We start from the raw sequence: 15156 nt of genomic DNA on the forward strand, positions 1-15156 counted from the left end.
AGCCATTTCGGCCAGAGATGAGCAACCTTGGTAGTAAGAGGCACCAGACATTCTAAAAGCATTCAGAACAGGCTGAGATGGCATTGGTCAGGATCTCTAGGAGATCCAATGAGGACTGCTCAAATAGCCACTGATGAGCGCAGCTGAAGCCTGTCCTGTTCTGCTCTACAAAATGATAACAAAAAGCGTCTCTGTTGAAGCCAGCTCGGACAGCCAAGGCGATGTTGAAGAATGCCTTTCCGTCGACAGTGAAAATAAAAGGACATGAGCTCCATTTCGGGCGCATATATAGCTCGTGGGGTGTTGAAGCAAGCTTGAATTTGCCGTCATGTCGTGTTGAACATCGACGCCGAATCGCCTTCCCTAATAGTCGCTCCCACGACTCAGAATTTCCTTGGCCGACTCGCGAAGCAAAATTGTCTGATCTCGTTAGTTCCAATGTGTTGTATATCTGTGCAGGCGACTCACATGTTCGAACTGCGCGGAGTAGGAACCCTTGATATCTGCCAGCGGCTCATACGGTTCAAGCACACCGCTGGAAACAAGGCTGTTCAACTTGAATAATGGTCAGCACCATGCAGAACTCCATGAAAAGGGGGGTACGAACTCCTGCCAGGTATTTCTCCTGTCCCAGTCGTTCAAGGTAGCGCCGGCACCAGACGATGGTACCAAAGTTCTCCCGTATCACTTTGTAGAGTCGATTTGCGGAGGCAAATGGCAGTGACACATGCTTTGGTCTGTCCGTGTCCAATCCGTAGCCATAGATCCCGACATCACTCTTGGTTCTCCCGCGACCCGTGCTACCGAACGTCTCAATGGCAAATACCTCGCCCTCTTCCATCTTGGTCTGATCCTTGTGCTTGACGAAGGGGATCGACTTGCCGCCGTGGATGTGGTACTGCTTGATGTCGTGGGCGCTGAGAGTGCGGACGGGCTTGACTGGATACGACTTGCCGCCAATCTCAACTTCGTAGCTTTCCATGGTCTCTTGGATAGCAGCGCTCACGTCGCAGATGCGAACGTCAATGCCAGCGGTCTGTCGGGTGTTAGCGAAAAAGTAGCCTTCTGTTCAGCGGCACTGACCTTGATACCAGTGTTCGTGGCATCTTTCACAGCATCCAGGAGACTGTCGTAGACCGGGTCAAAGGACATGGTAAAGGCACTATCGACGATCCACCCGTTGATGTGCACGCCAAAGTCTACCTTCATAACGTCCGAGTGCTGCAGGACGACAGGCTTCTGGCCGGGGTTAGGAGTATAGTGGGCGACTTGGTGGTTGAGACACAGGCCAGTAGGGAAGCCCATACCAGATCGAAGCGCGGATCCGGTCTCTAGACCCTGATTGCCGAGCAATGCTCGCACTCCATCCTCGATGCCATTCGCGATATCACTGAGCGCCCAGCCTGGCTTGACAGTGTCCTGTACCCAGTGGCGGACCTGGCGATGAACTTCGGCGGCCTTCCGGTAGTCGCTTAGAAACTCTGGATCCTCAAGATGCTTCCGGCCTCGAAAGCGGAGCTCCTCGGGCGTTGTACGAGCAGTGGTGTAGTCCTGGAGTTCGCCCTTGGGATACTCTGCCGAGGCAAATACATCGCTCAGCGGCACCCTTGGAGGGTTTGACTGGGTTGTCGGAGACTTCTTGTTCTTCTTCTTGCGGGGCTTTCTCTTCTTTTTCTTCTTGTCGGTCTCGATCAGCGACACGGATCCAGCTTCTTGGTCGTCGTCGTCGTCATCATCGTCGCCGCCTCCATCTCCCAAGCTAGCATCTCCATCACGGGCGAGGTGAGCACCTTTGACCTCCCCGCCAGCGGAGCGAGGTGTACCAGATGATGGGTCACCGCCTGAAATGAGTGAGCACGTGCGCGCTTTATGATGCATGAGGGTAAGATACCGTTGCCCTGATTCTTTTCGTCTTCATTGACTTTAGCGCCCATGGTGACATGAGCTCGAGGTATCGGCCTGATTTAGATATAATTGAGTCGGGTTGGAATCAGTTGAGTGAGAATGAGGGTTGTTGACGGCGAACGGGGGATTTGGCTGTCAGCTGTCAGACGCATTCCCCACTTTGGCCGAATTGAGCTTACCATGAGGATTAACAATGATTGCGCTGCAGGGTAGGTGGAATGATTGAAACTAGAACACGTGCTTTGATTTCTTTTATACCTTAGTCAAACTAATTCCCAGATGAAACGACTCAGTTCATTCAAATACCTGTTTTTATTTGAATATCGCCATCTCACGAAGGAACATTTACATCTTTACCCGTACATGTGGTAGTTGGTGGTCCGATTGCGGAGTGGTGTGGGCGCCAAACATCTCGACTCTAGTTTTCATGAGCATTATTAAGCTCTCAATCTCATTCGCCACATCTTCCAACTCAACACCAACGCCCTACTTGAGTTGCTAGATTTTCTGGTCGATAACAACATCGTCAAACTACAGTCAACAACCATGGCCCCATCACTAGAAGAGCCAGAGCCGGTCGAGGACGTCCTCGCCAACCCGTTGAAGCAGAAGCCCAATCTGGTGGCCCCGGAGCCCGAGCATTGCCCTGGGCCTGAATCGCAGCAAGCTGGGCAAGCAGATTCCTGCGCAGGCTGTCCCAACCAGGCCATCTGTGCCTCGGCGCCCAAAGGTCCCGACCCCGATATTCCGCTCATCTCAGCGCGCCTGCAGGATGTGAAGCACAAGATCTTGGTGCTGAGTGGCAAGGGCGGCGTTGGCAAGAGCACTTTCACAACGTTACTTGCGCATGCTTTCGCGACGAACCCGGACAGCACAGTGGGCATTATGGACACGGACATCTGCGGCCCGAGCATTCCCAAAATGATGGGCGTCGAGGCGGAGACGATTCATGTCAGTGGCACGGGGTGGTCACCAGTCTGGGTGATGGACAACCTTGGTGTCATGAGCGTGCAATTCATGCTGCCGAATAGGGACGATGCCGTTATTTGGAGGGGCCCCAAGAAGAATGGGCTTATCAAGCAATTTCTGAAGGACGTGGAATGGGGCGAGATGGACTTTCTGCTTGTCGACACACCGCCAGGAACAAGCGATGAGCATCTCAGCGTCAACTCCTTCCTCAAGGAGAGCGGCATCGATGGAGCGGTCGTCGTCACCACCCCTCAAGAAGTCTCTCTACTTGACGTACGCAAAGAGATTGACTTTTGCCGCAAGGCTGGCATCAGAGTGCTAGGTCTAGCAGAGAACATGAGCGGGTTCGTCTGCCCCAAGTGCTCGGGAGAGAGTCAGATTTTCCGCGCAAGCACCGGTGGCGGCAAAGCGCTCGCAGAAGAGATGGGCATCCCGTTCCTGGGCGCCGTACCGCTGGACCCCAGGATAGGCATGGCCTGTGACTACGGGGAAAGCTACTTCGATTCATTCCCTGATAGCCCTGCGTGTCTAGCCTTCCGCAAGGTGGTGAGGAGCTTGGCGGAGCAGATGGGCGTGGACTCAAAGGATGTCTTGCCGGAATAGAGATTCTTTCATCGGGAGCTACATTACCCCTCCAGCTTCTTGGGGATATCCTCCAGGTCTTCCGTCGACTCTACGTCAATGACCCGTCCGACCTCGCTTGTATTTCGCATGAGCTCCTTCGCACCGGCGTACAGCATTCGCGTCTCGGCGTTACATGTGATTGGAAGATAGTAGAGGAGCACGTATGGCACTGACATACGCCCGTCTGGCTGTTGCGCGCATCCTAGTCAGCCAAGTTCCGGTGATGCTATGCCACGTTCGAGGACGTACCAGGGTCAAGGGGTAGCTCAGAAGCACGAATCGCGGCGCATGATCCGGCAGGTCATCAGCCACCTCGTCGAGGGACTTGTAGACAACCTTGTCCTCGTCTTGGCGGATCTCGTGAGTGTTCTTGTCGATCAGGTCTGCGTATTGGCAGTCAGCGACTCTTCCCCTTCGCTGCAAATCGAGTATCGAGATTCGTTACGGGCGATTCGATAAACGGGGAGGATCATGCAGGAAACGCACAAATGACTGCTTGGGGCTCTTTGGCACGCGAAGTCGTGAGGCGGAATTTGCGCAGGTGCTCCTTGCTCTCACCCGAGAAGGTGTACAATCTCGATTCAGAAGCCTAGCCTATTAGATACATTCGATTTGAACAGATATGTGCATACCATCGTGTCTTTGAATGAAGGGCGCTGCCCGATTGCTGCGCAAGTTGACTGTCGCCAGGTTCCTCGAAGCCTGAGCTCGTCGTGGCTGCCCCGCGATGCTCATCAAGGGCCCCCACTTAGAGCTCGCTGGACCGACACAATCAGTCAGCAGCGTTTTGTGCAGAGTTATTATGCGTGAGCTGATCGTCTTATTCTATCGGGCTTCTTCTACGATGACCTCATGAACCTCGCTCGCGACTGGCCGTAGCATTCCGACTTCGGATTGTTTTCACAGTAGCACTCAATTATCTCCTTTTCCCCAAATCAAAGAACCCTGATGTTCTCCCGAATCTCACAGATCACGCGGCACCTCTCCCCATCATTCGGCCAAGCCACCCAACGCTCGTTCCTAAGTAAAATGGCTTCGGCAGACCAGCGCAACTTGCGCACCATCAACACCGCTGCATGCTTGATTATTGGAGATGAAGTCCTCGGTGGGAAGGTTTGTGGCTCTCCAGAGTACTGGAAACGTCCGATAGCTAATTACTTTGAGTGAAGACAGTAGATGTGAGATCACCCAACGAGGGGGTAATGTCGCGGGAAGCTGATATGTGGTACACAGACCAATTCAGCATATCTGGCAAAATGGTGCTTCTCGCTGGGAATAGTATGTTGCTGTGATTCGTTCTCCCAGCGTTGTGCTAACGCAGTCCTACAGAGCTTGAAAAGAGTCGAAGTCATTGAGGATGATGAGAGCGAGATCATCGAAGCCACGAGGCGCATGAGCGAACGATATGACTTTGTCGTGACGAGGTATACAACGGCCACCTTGGCCTCCCTGGCGAAATAGATACTCATGCTAATACTCGCAGTGGCGGGATTGGACCTACGTGTGTCACCAGATTGCTTGATCATGGATGAATGAACACTGACAGCCGCCGCAGTCACGACGACATCACATACCAGTCGATTGCAAAAGCCTTCAACCTACCGCTGAAACTGCACAAGGAGGCTTTCGAGAAGATGAGACGGATGTCCAAGACGTCAAAGCAGCAGCCTGATTTTGACTGGGACACCGACTCTCCAGCCCTCAGAGCCAAGCTGCGCATGATTGAGCTACCTACCGATGATTCGCGTGACATGAACAAGCAGTTCATCTTTCCTCATGAAGATCTGTGGGTTCCCGTCGCCGTCGTCAACGGAAATGTGCACATCTTGCCCGGTGTACCACGTCTCTGTGAGTTCTCATTCCGCTAGGCGCATGCCACTGGTGTCGGCTAACAATGTGAAGTCGAGAAGCTTCTCGACGGTTTGAAGCCGCATGTCACACCAAGGCTGATTGACCCCGAGGGCAAAGGCACTCATCGCGTGCTCTTCTCGACGCCAATGTCCGAGAGCGCGGTGGCCGGATATTTGACCGAACTGGCTGCCAAGGTTGGTGATCGCGGCATCAAAGTGGGTAGCTACCCGAGATGGGAAAACAAGCGCAACACTGTGACCCTGGTCGGGAGGTAAGACAAAGTGACGCCAAACTCCGCATCGGTTTCTTTTTCTGACAGTTCCAGGGACCTTGCGTACATGGAGAGCCTCGTGCCCGAAGTAGAGAAGAATATCAACGGCAAGCGCGTACAGACCGAAGGTGAAGACGACACAGGGGATGAAGCGGAGGCCAAGCCTTAAAGCTGATGTGCACCGAACCTGCTTGTGTAATATCGATACAAATCTATTCAAAAGTCAATAGTACGTCCGTACATACCTTGGATGTCTAGCGTGTCGCATCATGGAGGCACCTGGTCCTAGTCCTGATCCTGGCCCTGGCTATTGAACCACAAGAAGGATCGTGCACGACTCGCGAAGTGCGCGCGCTAATTCGAGACATGACCAGTCCAGATCGTGCTGGACTCAGGTCCCTGGCCGCCTAGCCATCGCGGGGCAGGACAAGAGCGCTCAAATAACCACGTTGAAGGGCGTGACGCTGGATAGAAGGCATGTTTCAGCTTCGGAGCCTTCGTCCAGGAGATGCCGCCCATGGCTTCGTCCAGGCTGATGATTTGTTCCAGAAATGATCTGTACGAAAGACGCTAGGCGACAACCAACTTTATGGTAATTAAATTATCTGAAGTCGCAAGGCTTGGCGGAGAAGCTAGCCGATTGGGTAATTAATCTGCTGCCGTCAACTGTAGGGGTCATCCAGACGACAAAAACCAAGCTGCAGTGTTGCCGGTGGCACGATAGGTACATGTGACGGCCGAGACCTTATGTCGGAAGATAGTCTGGACATTCACCGGACCAGGTCCGGCTACGTAGCATAATTATCGATAAGATAGAATGCGCGGTGCTTCTAGAAGCATTCTGATCCCATGAATGTGATTAGCGACCCATTCAGCTCGCAGGAGGCTTGCGTGTGGAGTACATAAGTCTATCCTTTCCGAAGATGTGGGAGACTGGGAGCGGAAGGGATCCGTTCGTCCGCCTCATGCGCAAGCCAAGTTAGTCTACGTAAGTGATCTCTGTCATGCATCTTGGAGCGAGATGGGGGCTGCTTGAACGCTGCTTGAACGCTGCTTCTGCATCTCCTGAGTATCATGCAAGTCATATGCTGTTGGGCACATCAAACCTTGCCGTGAGGTCATCTAGCATCCTAAAGGAGAAGAAGGCTAGACGACGTCGATAAGGACGTGTCATATAAGGAAGGATACACACAGCTACGCCGTATACGCTTGGAATCCCAATGCTAGGCGTTTCAATCTGCAACAATCCCTTGCCACGTTCATCCGGATGTACCAGGCGATCATCTGCTTCGCGCCAACGGAACGCATTGGTTGACTGAATATGCCGCGGCGTCACCAGAACCACACGTGTGATCTCTCTGCCTTGGATTGTTCTTTGTCAGACTGGGGGTGGTTTATGACAGATTACTGGCTGCGTGCGTAAATCAAGCTCGTCCAATGCCACTGAGGCTACCCAGTGGAACGTGGAGGGGGCTGGCTGGCGCCTTTGCAACGTCGTTGGGTCCAATGGATCTCCTCGAAGCAACCCCTCGGCAGGACACCAATGGTTTGAGGTGCAGTGACGCTGACGCCGGAGCGCCTCGACGAGAACGGTCGCCGTGAACCACTCACGAGTACTGGGCGGTGCTTGAATCCTTTCTTGGGGGTCAAGTCGTGGATGACTACCTTGGCTGCGTTGAAGGCTCCCGCACTTGGACGGCGGATTGATGAGTGGACACAGAAAGAAAGAGCTGCGGGTAGGGAAGGCTGCCTGCAGACATTTCTGTCACCCTGGGCGCTAAGAGCACCGACCATCAGATAGGGCCCCACTGCCAGGCGGTCTGCTCCACTGCGACTGGGCGGGCATCTCCACGTCCACTGAGATTGTCCCGCCGCCAGTCATTCGACCGGCGGACCTGCTGTAAGTAGCTACTTGCTAGTGCTAACCCACGCGCAGCGAGCGCCAGTCTTAGCAGCCCCCTACCAGTCGTGGTGGCCATCCGCAAATCAATTGAATCCTCCACGACCCTACCGGTCCAATCCCAACCAGCCCTCCCATGCCGTCCCCTTCTTTTTCCCGTTCGCTGCTTCTCTCTATTCCTCTCCCCTACCATTGCCTGATCTCCTTCTTTCGGCCTGCTGCTGGTTCTTCGAATGCACGATTGATTCCATAGACCCTCGCTCGCTCACGCTCGTCCATCTGCCTTGAACCTCTTGCGATCCATCGTCCACGACAGCCTGCTGCCGGATACGCTAGTGGATTACCCAAGCGCGACCCAAATTTCCCCCCTTTGCAGCTCGTCCGCCGAGCTTCATCGCGCCAGTCAACCTTGCTTTTTGTAATTCACATTCACAGTCGCATCTACGATGGCTTCATCCAACAACAAGGTAGGCAGCGCCTACACTGCGCTAGCTCTCTCTCTTCGCGGCAACTAACATGGTCTCCAGTTCTTGCGAGAGTACAAGCTCGTCGTCGTCGGCGGTGGCGGCGTCGGTAAATCGTGTTTGACAATCCAGTTGATTCAGGCCCATTTCGTGGACGAGTACGATCCGACAATCGAGGGTGAGTACCCATGCTGACCGACTTCACGTGGTTGGTATTGCATTAGCTCGCAAGGTGCTAACAGTTGCTAGATTCGTACCGCAAGCAGTGCGACATCGACGATGAGGTCGCTCTTCTCGACGTTCTCGATACCGCTGGTCAGGAGGAGTACAGTGCCATGCGTGAGCAGTACATGAGGACGGGCGAAGGCTTCCTTTTGGTCTACGACATCACATCCCGCCAGAGCTTCGAGGAGATCACCACCTTCCAGCAGCAGATCCTGCGCGTCAAAGACAAGGACTACTTCCCCATGGTTGTTGTTGGTAACAAGTGCGATCTCGAGGGCGAGCGTGAGGTCTCGAGGCAAGGTACGTGTTACGACATACGAATGGCATCAGCGCGGTTACTAACATCCGCACAGAGGGCGAGACACTCGCGCGCCAATTCCAGTGCAAGTTCATCGAGACGTCTGCCAAGTCGCGCCTCAATGTCGAAAAGGCTTTCTACGACCTTGTTCGCGAGATCCGCAGATTCAACCGCGAGTTGCAGCCCGGATACGCAGCTGGCAACGGCAGCGGACCCGCCCCGGCAGCGAAGTTGGACATGGACGGCAACGAGCAAGAAGCTGGTTGCTGCTCCAAGTGCGTTATCATGTAAAACCACACGACGTGCCGACGATTGGCGCGCATAGGGTCGAGAGAATCCGATTGGCCCCCGCCAAGTCAGTTGACTTATCTATACGACTGAAAGCGATTGGATCGATGATGCCGCCGAAGCGAACACGACTCTCTACTTTTCCTTGCATCTCACGAGGAGTCGGGGTTCTGGTCGGGCGACTTGACAGACTTTTATCATCATGTTGGGCGCAGTGGGCTTGCATTCGCTGGAACATGCGATATGTATAATGCAGCGACTGAGACCCTTGGCTGTTTTGTGGGAAAATAATCGAGCCGACCAGGAATGCGCACCACCAGCAGAGTCACGACGAGCTGGGGGAGAAGAGCGCGTGGGTAGAAACAAAGATCAGCGACAGAAGCATCGCACGGTGGCCCCTTGCGCCACTGGGAATGAGCTACAGTGGCCACGAGAGGCCATCTCGGAGGACTTTTTTTTCTTCTTCACCTTTTTTTCCATCTTCTCTTATTCTTATTACATATGGGCTTGTCATCTCTCGTTTTGCGGTCTTCTTGTGTCATTCTAGTCTATATCCGATAGCCTCAACGTGTAATTCTTCTTACAACCTAGGTCACTAGCAAAGATCACTTCCAAAGTGCAACGACTAGGACATGGCCTCTTCTTTGCCATATCCTATTCATTGTCCCTAGTTCGTGAAGCACACCCCTTGATGATCGAGACAATCCCTTTTGTTTTGCCATATCAGCTATGGTCTTCAGTAGACACGTTTCTCCTCAAGTCCTCGCGCTACTGTTTAACACCATCAAGTTGTATAACTTAACCACCTCGAATTCGTCGTATTGCTCCACGGAGCTTGCTTTACATCACAGACTGACAAGCTAGCATAACAGGCTTGGTAGCGTGAGAAGCTATGCATTGCCATGGTCATGTATCTCGGAAGGATTCTTCTGGAGCGCAATGTTCCAAGGAGACCGTATATATGCAACAAAGTGATTCGATTCCACATCAAGACGAGGGTGTAAACGCATGTGCAAAAATAATATAAATCCCTTGCGTTCAGTGATGTCAAAAGCAAAAAAATACTAAGGCAGGTCCTAGAGGGAATTGAACCCTCATCTCGAGAATCAGAATCTCACGTGCTAACCATTACACTATAGAACCGATGTTGTCAACTCCGGTCTGCCGTGCTGCATGGAGATCTGATCGGCTTATTTCAGCCTTTACAGCTAGCACGCTTCTCCCTCTTCTTTTTGCACATCACAATCGAATAGGACCATCATCAGAGAAGCGTTGAGTGTCCAAGGACTCATTGTCTCCGGTATATTATTCCTCCTGGATCATAAGCCACTAATTAAGGCCACATTATAATGACCCATCAACTCGCAGCAGAAGTTTTGTATCTCGGGCTCCTGAGGCCATATGTCCGTGTGGACAGCCATCGAATACTAGACAACTGTAAAGAATTTTGGAAAGCATGAAGGCTTTGAGTTTCGATAAGAGTCATGCTCTATAAGTGGTTTGCTTGCCTAGCTTTGGGCTTTTCTTGTTATCAGGACACTGTGTACTTCGTACGCTATGACCGCGTGATGTCCTTCTTCATCATTATCACAGGTAACTGCACGTTTTTTTCGACATCATCCGCGTGCCAAGGATAGAATTCTGGCTCCGGCATGGGCACGAGCACCCAGCCTTGTCGAGCATACCATGACTCTGTGGAACGCAGCACCTTGGGCCGCACAATGCCTCGGCGGTCGTAGAGGCGGGCCAAATGCGTTTCAGATGTCTGATACGAGCCGAGCATGGTGTCAAGTGCCAGGTTCGTTGCGAAATGAGGCGCTTCGGCAGCGATGCGTTCGGTCTGAGCCATGGCACTGCGGCCGAAGCCTGCGTCTTGCAAGATCCTATCCAGCTGTGAGCGAAAGTTCCCTTCATTGTATCTTCACCCTGACAAGAGGCTGGCCGTAGCACATACCATGATATGTAGAGGGACTTGACCCAAAGTGTCGACGACGGATGGCCGAACTTCTGATCCAGATCAGGGCATTGTTCGAGAGCGATATGTCCTATGGGGATGAAAGGTTCCTCGCTTGGTTCCCTTGCGGTGCTTCCCACTGCGCTCGCCGTATCAATAATAGGCTTGCTTTCCTTCCGGCGTCGAGTCAGTAAGAAACCGCCGCTAGTCGCTGTGTTAATCTCACTGTGGGATATTTCTGGACATGTCGCTGTAGCAACTTTTCCTTGTCTGGAAAATCGTCGCGTATCACCTTGAATAATCAGCATCCACCCGGTGCCCATTGTGAGATACGGGGAGGGATCTTACAGCCCAGTACAGAAACTTGATGCCTTTTATTTGCTTCTCTTTCCACTCTGGCAGTTCGTCCGCACGCCATCCACAAGCAATGCGTTGGTCGTACATGCTGCGCTGGTACTGCTCATCACTGGAGGCATCCCAGGGAATTAATACAATCTTCTCGCCTGCCATTGTGGCTGTTCCATGAAATAAATGAATCAGGAACAGGTATCAGAGGTGAGGGTATAGTTTGGGATCAAAGAAGACTTCACTTTCGAGGCTTGCGTCGGCCTTACGATTCACTAGTGCCTCGGGTGAGTCGCGAGGTTCCGAAGTCGGAAAATTGTGACTACATGTGGATGACTGCCTCGCCATCTATGCAATGATCCGCAATGGGTCTTGCCTACTTATGGTGAGACTGTCAGCATCATGGTAACCGCGCCGTGACGCGGAGATTGTCACGGGGCATCAGCATCTTGTCAGCGCGCTCTGCTTGCGAGCGGAAGCTGCCAAAGGGTGTGGTTGATGGCCGTTTACGAGTTGCTGGAACAGGTCGACGGCATTGTGATGCGCCGTCGGTACACAGGGCCTCCTCTTCTGGATGCTTAGCACTTGACCGCGGAGGCATTCGTGTTGTGTTATCGGTGTTTTTGGCCAACATGTTCAGTCTTCGTGTCGAGAGAAAATTGCAACCTATATATAATTTAATTTGAACGTCAATCTTCATCAAAGCGTGATTGGTTTAGTGGTAAAATTCTCCGTTGCCATCCGAGCAACGTCGGGGAGCCCTGGGTTCGATTCCCAGATCACGCATTTGTTTTTATTTCCCTTTTTGCCACAAGCATCTTCCTCGTGCTCACGATGCCTGCTAGTCAGCCCTCGCCATAGATCGACATTGGTGTCCATTAATATCGGTTATCCTATCGCGACATAGTGGTGGTGATGCATGCCTGAATACTAAGCATGCACTTTATTACTTTTACTAAGCTGTCTCCAGAGCTGTAAGCTTCTACCCGAGGCCCAGACACTAAAGACTTGCAAAACTCCTCATCTCCGAGAATCTGTTGGTACAGACAATGATAGTGGTACAACAAACAATAACGAGCCCGTCAGGAGACCCATGGAGCCGTACGTGAAAAGTAGCCTCGCAGAATAACGCCACGTCATTCAAGTGCCTTCTTCCCCTCCCATCTTGGAGATCCATTTGTTCATGCCACGGTACTTCTCCTCGAATGTCTTCTGGAGCTTCTCCCCAGCCTGGTACATTGGGGTGTCACGCTTCCAGTAAGCAAAGCAGTTCTCGAAAATTTGGCGCATGTCGGCCACGAACTCTTCCTCGTTTCCGTACTCTCTTCGATCCATCTTGATCTTGATGGTGGTAAGATCCATCGGTCGCTTCACCTTGTCGAAATAGTCCGGCACGCCATCTTCTGCCGGCATGACTGGTTCTTTGAAGGGTCCGACAAGACGTGTCCAGAAACCTGTCCAAAATTAGCTTGTGTTTCCATCACTCTGTTGAAGAGACGAGGCCCACCTGGTCCAGACAACATCCTTGCTAGCAGATCTGCGCAGAAGTCCAACTTCTGTGATGTACTGTAGTTCCTGTCTCCCAACACGTGTGCGCTAGACCGTCGCTTGACCTTCTGCATCTGCCCATTGAGCGAAGGCCGAGAGTTCCGACCGAGACTGTTGGCTGCCGTCCTAGACTCTGATAATGCACCCGGCACAGAGAGACCGCTGCTTACGCGACGGGAGCGCTTGAGGCTGTTCAAAGCCTCCTCGTCACTGAGCGAGTCGAGATAGTGAACGTTCTTTCGTGGAGGCGGCGCTGGCATGTCGGTGGGGGGATAAACATCTTGGAGAGGCGAGTCGTCAAAGGTGCTCATCGTGACGACGAGCTCCGCAAGAACAGACTTGGGTAGAGATTGCGCAAACTCGGCTTTCGAATCGGAAGATCGCATGTACTCGGCAGCCCATGTGAGAAGGAGCTCGCGAATCTTGCAACCTTGGGGGCAATCCCGCCAAACCAAGATGAGCAGTGGTGTCGATGGGATCTGCTGTGATATCCGTCTCTGCTCCTTCATCGCCTCCAGCGCCTTGTCGCCTAGACCTTCGATTTTGAGGACGTAGCTCAGCTTCCACAGCTCGATCAGGTTCTCAAAGGACGGCGGCCCAGCGTCCGCCGCCACTTGGTCGGTATACAGGTATTTTTGTAGCAGGCCGAATACCTCCACTGATGTATCGGGCATATTAAACAGAGGCTGGCTTTTGTTGCCCTTGCGCTCACGCTCTTCGAAAACATTGCGGAAGTATTCGCTTCGACTAGTGAGGAGGTCTCGATGCACATTGAACTGTGTGGCGTCTTTGGAGCCGAGGCCTACGGTGACCATTTCAGGATGCGGGTCGCTGTTGTGGTCGATTAGAATCGACTGAGGTGGAATATACGCAGTTGCATACTTACAGCCATGAGAATGGTTTGGGCCTGGGCGGTTCGGCTTCGCTGGGTTGTTGCTGGGGTGCTTGGGCTTCATTGCCATTTGATGCTGGCGATGGCTCTGTTGAAGGCTGCGAAGGAAGCGCTTCGGCGCTGTTTGCCTGCTCCTTTGATTGTCAGTCTCTCTAGAGTTCACAATTGCTGCGTATATGTCCAGGGGGGGCGGTCGTTGCGCGGCAAGACCTGAATGTGGCCAGAGGCAGATCGCAATCAGTGGACATCGAACCATCCATGAGCGCCATGTAGCCATCTCAGGAGTGAAGGCCCAGGGCTTTTGACATAAGTTGATGATGTGTTTTCGCATCGCGCGGCGATTCGTCTCTTACCTCAGACATGATCACGACCTCCTCACAAAGATGCTGGCTTCAGCGCCACGTCGATCGATCTTCTTTGTCCAAAGACGGCGCACTCACTCGCTGGGGCTTTCTGAATATAATTCATTAACTAGCGGTGATGTCCGATGGTCATTGGGTGATGCTGGATGAAATGCACAGCAAACGGTCGCGTGAAGCTGGTGAAGTTCTCACTCGTCATCTCAAATGAGGATCGGAAGGTGCTGGGCGCCTGAGTTCTCATTGGTAGAGACAGCTTACATCATCATCATTGCCAGACTCCCCACAAACCAGACCAGATTGACAGTAATTCCTGCCAAGGTACTCTTTAAAATACAATGATAAGGGTAAAATGAGTTCTGATTCACGACATTGTTTTCTTGGCAATGCAGTGAGCATCAGCCTGGCCGAGTTGGTGACACTTGGCGCGTTGTGAGGCCCTAGAGCTAGTTGAAGGTCAACGGGTCGTTTGAAGTACCCTATACTGAGCATCAATCTACGACTCTGATCACGAAATTCAAAGATTATATGGAACTTGAACACTTGCGCTTCATTTATAACCTGTACTGAATATTTCACTTTGAATCATTTCTTCTGTTTTAAATTTTGCCGGTCCAAGAAAGTGGCTGCGCGTCATCAAATTGTCTGTGCCTTATAACGATGTGTATTTCATCAGAGAACTAGCAGTTCTTGCTACAGTTAGAGTTAGCTATTTGAATGACTTGTAATAAGTCAGATCACATCAGTCTACTAGAGTTTCGTGGTTCTCGTCGTCATGAATGAGTTCCGCACCGAGACCAGATACTCCCCAGTGAAGTAGTGTTGAACCCAACATCATCACAGCTGGACATTCAATGAACATCACTATAAGAACATACTCTCAACCTCATAATGTCTGATTCATACATGTACTGCCAGTTGATCCATGATGCACTCACGCTATCGATCTTAAGGGTGCAATATGGAGTGTCGTTAGCAGACGTCTGCATCCGCTCGCCCGTACGGAGGCACACTGCAACAAGACGCATCGAGGCTCGCAAACACTCAACAAGGTCCCCAACGCAAATGAAGAAGCCTTGTAAGGTGCCGGGCTTGGCGCCTCGCTGGTCCTAAGAACGGGCCGTTTGCTTCGGCACTGGTGCCGGGAGATCATGCACACGATCAAGACTCTCGATACAGTATGGAGCTACGGCGATGCGTTCGATACGCGACCTTCTAGCGCAATGCCTACAAAGAAGATAGGAATTGATCGTCAACGGTGGC

The 15156-nt window shown here is 52.3% G+C and overlaps 7 protein-coding genes and 2 non-coding genes across 9 annotated transcripts; 4 read left to right on the forward strand and 5 right to left on the reverse strand.

Moving 5' to 3' along the window:
• Nucleotides 1-128: 128 nt before the first annotated feature.
• F5Z01DRAFT_22982 (peptidase M24, structural domain-containing protein) lies at nucleotides 129-2281 on the reverse strand. Its single transcript, XM_046258293.1, has 6 exons — nucleotides 2085-2281; nucleotides 1892-2037; nucleotides 1084-1841; nucleotides 608-1036; nucleotides 469-555; nucleotides 129-420 (listed from the first exon to the last, which is right to left on the reverse strand). Exons 2-6 carry the CDS (start codon nucleotides 1932-1934, stop codon nucleotides 364-366), a joined length of 1374 nt encoding a protein of 457 aa, XP_046122983.1. The 5' UTR covers nucleotides 1935-2037; nucleotides 2085-2281; the 3' UTR covers nucleotides 129-363.
• Nucleotides 2125-3602, forward strand: F5Z01DRAFT_23016 (ATPases NBP35). The gene has a single exon (XM_046258295.1). The coding sequence runs from the start codon at nucleotides 2452-2454 to the stop codon at nucleotides 3475-3477; it is 1026 nt and encodes a 341-aa protein (XP_046122984.1). The 5' UTR covers nucleotides 2125-2451; the 3' UTR covers nucleotides 3478-3602.
• On the reverse strand, nucleotides 3489-4301 carry F5Z01DRAFT_22988 (uncharacterized protein). The gene is made up of 4 exons (XM_046258294.1): nucleotides 4131-4301; nucleotides 3985-4087; nucleotides 3748-3881; nucleotides 3489-3686 (listed from the first exon to the last, which is right to left on the reverse strand). Exons 1-4 carry the CDS (start codon nucleotides 4131-4133, stop codon nucleotides 3501-3503), a joined length of 426 nt encoding a protein of 141 aa, XP_046122985.1. The 5' UTR covers nucleotides 4134-4301; the 3' UTR covers nucleotides 3489-3500.
• Nucleotide 4302: 1 nt separating this feature from the next.
• Nucleotides 4303-6036, forward strand: F5Z01DRAFT_22918 (molybdenum cofactor synthesis domain-containing protein). Its single transcript, XM_046258289.1, has 7 exons — nucleotides 4303-4611; nucleotides 4668-4676; nucleotides 4732-4922; nucleotides 4982-4999; nucleotides 5054-5346; nucleotides 5401-5620; nucleotides 5675-6036. The coding sequence occupies exons 1-7, from the start codon at nucleotides 4447-4449 to the stop codon at nucleotides 5787-5789; spliced, it is 1011 nt and encodes a 336-aa protein (XP_046122986.1). The 5' UTR covers nucleotides 4303-4446; the 3' UTR covers nucleotides 5790-6036.
• A 1804-nt stretch (nucleotides 6037-7840) lies between these two features.
• F5Z01DRAFT_23120 (ras-like GTPase) lies at nucleotides 7841-8898 on the forward strand. Its single transcript, XM_046258310.1, has 4 exons — nucleotides 7841-7987; nucleotides 8048-8162; nucleotides 8234-8509; nucleotides 8563-8898. Exons 1-4 carry the CDS (start codon nucleotides 7967-7969, stop codon nucleotides 8796-8798), a joined length of 648 nt encoding a protein of 215 aa, XP_046122987.1. The 5' UTR covers nucleotides 7841-7966; the 3' UTR covers nucleotides 8799-8898.
• A 968-nt stretch (nucleotides 8899-9866) lies between these two features.
• On the reverse strand, nucleotides 9867-9938 carry F5Z01DRAFT_t9. The gene has a single exon. It is a non-coding gene; the product is annotated as a tRNA-Gln (tRNA).
• A 53-nt stretch (nucleotides 9939-9991) lies between these two features.
• Nucleotides 9992-11712, reverse strand: F5Z01DRAFT_642202 (uncharacterized protein). Its single transcript, XM_046262621.1, has 4 exons — nucleotides 11098-11712; nucleotides 10976-11041; nucleotides 10750-10922; nucleotides 9992-10678 (listed from the first exon to the last, which is right to left on the reverse strand). The coding sequence occupies exons 1-4, from the start codon at nucleotides 11257-11259 to the stop codon at nucleotides 10351-10353; spliced, it is 729 nt and encodes a 242-aa protein (XP_046122988.1). The 5' UTR covers nucleotides 11260-11712; the 3' UTR covers nucleotides 9992-10350.
• An 86-nt stretch (nucleotides 11713-11798) lies between these two features.
• On the forward strand, nucleotides 11799-11880 carry F5Z01DRAFT_t5. The gene has a single exon. It is a non-coding gene; the product is annotated as a tRNA-Gly (tRNA).
• On the reverse strand, nucleotides 11816-14126 carry F5Z01DRAFT_642208 (uncharacterized protein). The gene is made up of 4 exons (XM_046262622.1): nucleotides 13888-14126; nucleotides 13529-13668; nucleotides 12602-13473; nucleotides 11816-12548 (listed from the first exon to the last, which is right to left on the reverse strand). Exons 1-4 carry the CDS (start codon nucleotides 13894-13896, stop codon nucleotides 12235-12237), a joined length of 1335 nt encoding a protein of 444 aa, XP_046122989.1. The 5' UTR covers nucleotides 13897-14126; the 3' UTR covers nucleotides 11816-12234.
• Nucleotides 14127-15156: the final 1030 nt, after the last annotated feature.

This window comes from Emericellopsis atlantica (genome assembly GCF_019669845.1).
Source record: "Emericellopsis atlantica unplaced genomic scaffold F5Z01scaffold_1, whole genome shotgun sequence".
NCBI lineage: Eukaryota > Fungi > Ascomycota > Sordariomycetes > Hypocreales > Bionectriaceae > Emericellopsis > Emericellopsis atlantica.

What these genes read in the sequence shown, in the direction of transcription:
- F5Z01DRAFT_22982 (XM_046258293.1), bottom strand. Translation starts at nt 1,934, where the DNA reads ATGGGCGCTAAAGTCAATGAAGACGAAAAGAATCAGGGCAACG. An exon ending in CGAAAAGAATCAGGGCAACG is followed by an intron (nt 1,842 to 1,891) that starts GTATCTTACCCT and finishes CACTCATTTCAG; the next exon opens with GCGGTGACCCATCATCTGGT. An exon ending in CCACGAACACTGGTATCAAG is followed by an intron (nt 1,037 to 1,083) that starts GTCAGTGCCGCT and finishes AACACCCGACAG; the next exon opens with ACCGCTGGCATTGACGTTCG.
- F5Z01DRAFT_23016 (XM_046258295.1), top strand. Translation starts at nt 2,452, where the DNA reads ATGGCCCCATCACTAGAAGAGCCAGAGCCGGTCGAGGACGTCCTCGCC.
- F5Z01DRAFT_22988 (XM_046258294.1), bottom strand. An exon ending in AGAGCCCCAAGCAGTCATTT is followed by an intron (nt 3,882 to 3,984) that starts GTGCGTTTCCTG and finishes GCCAATACGCAG; the next exon opens with ACCTGATCGACAAGAACACT. An exon ending in TGAGCTACCCCTTGACCCTG is followed by an intron (nt 3,687 to 3,747) that starts GTACGTCCTCGA and finishes TGCGCGCAACAG; the next exon opens with CCAGACGGGCGTATGTCAGT.
- F5Z01DRAFT_22918 (XM_046258289.1), top strand. Translation starts at nt 4,447, where the DNA reads ATGTTCTCCCGAATCTCACAGATCACGCGGCACCTCTCCCCATCATTC. An exon ending in GCCCGGTGTACCACGTCTCT is followed by an intron (nt 5,347 to 5,400) that starts GTGAGTTCTCAT and finishes AACAATGTGAAG; the next exon opens with TCGAGAAGCTTCTCGACGGT. An exon ending in ACTGTGACCCTGGTCGGGAG is followed by an intron (nt 5,621 to 5,674) that starts GTAAGACAAAGT and finishes TGACAGTTCCAG; the next exon opens with GGACCTTGCGTACATGGAGA.
- F5Z01DRAFT_23120 (XM_046258310.1), top strand. Translation starts at nt 7,967, where the DNA reads ATGGCTTCATCCAACAACAAG. An exon ending in GTACGATCCGACAATCGAGG is followed by an intron (nt 8,163 to 8,233) that starts GTGAGTACCCAT and finishes AACAGTTGCTAG; the next exon opens with ATTCGTACCGCAAGCAGTGC. An exon ending in GCGTGAGGTCTCGAGGCAAG is followed by an intron (nt 8,510 to 8,562) that starts GTACGTGTTACG and finishes ACATCCGCACAG; the next exon opens with AGGGCGAGACACTCGCGCGC.
- F5Z01DRAFT_642202 (XM_046262621.1), bottom strand. Translation starts at nt 11,259, where the DNA reads ATGGCAGGCGAGAAGATTGTATTAATTCCCTGGGATGCCTCCAGTGAT. An exon ending in TCAAGTTTCTGTACTGGGCT is followed by an intron (nt 11,042 to 11,097) that starts GTAAGATCCCTC and finishes TGATTATTCAAG; the next exon opens with GTGATACGCGACGATTTTCC. An exon ending in ATGTCCAGAAATATCCCACA is followed by an intron (nt 10,923 to 10,975) that starts GTGAGATTAACA and finishes CGACGCCGGAAG; the next exon opens with GAAAGCAAGCCTATTATTGA.
- F5Z01DRAFT_642208 (XM_046262622.1), bottom strand. An exon ending in CCCAAACCATTCTCATGGCT is followed by an intron (nt 13,474 to 13,528) that starts GTAAGTATGCAA and finishes CGACCACAACAG; the next exon opens with CGACCCGCATCCTGAAATGG. An exon ending in AAGGATGTTGTCTGGACCAG is followed by an intron (nt 12,549 to 12,601) that starts GTGGGCCTCGTC and finishes AATTTTGGACAG; the next exon opens with GTTTCTGGACACGTCTTGTC.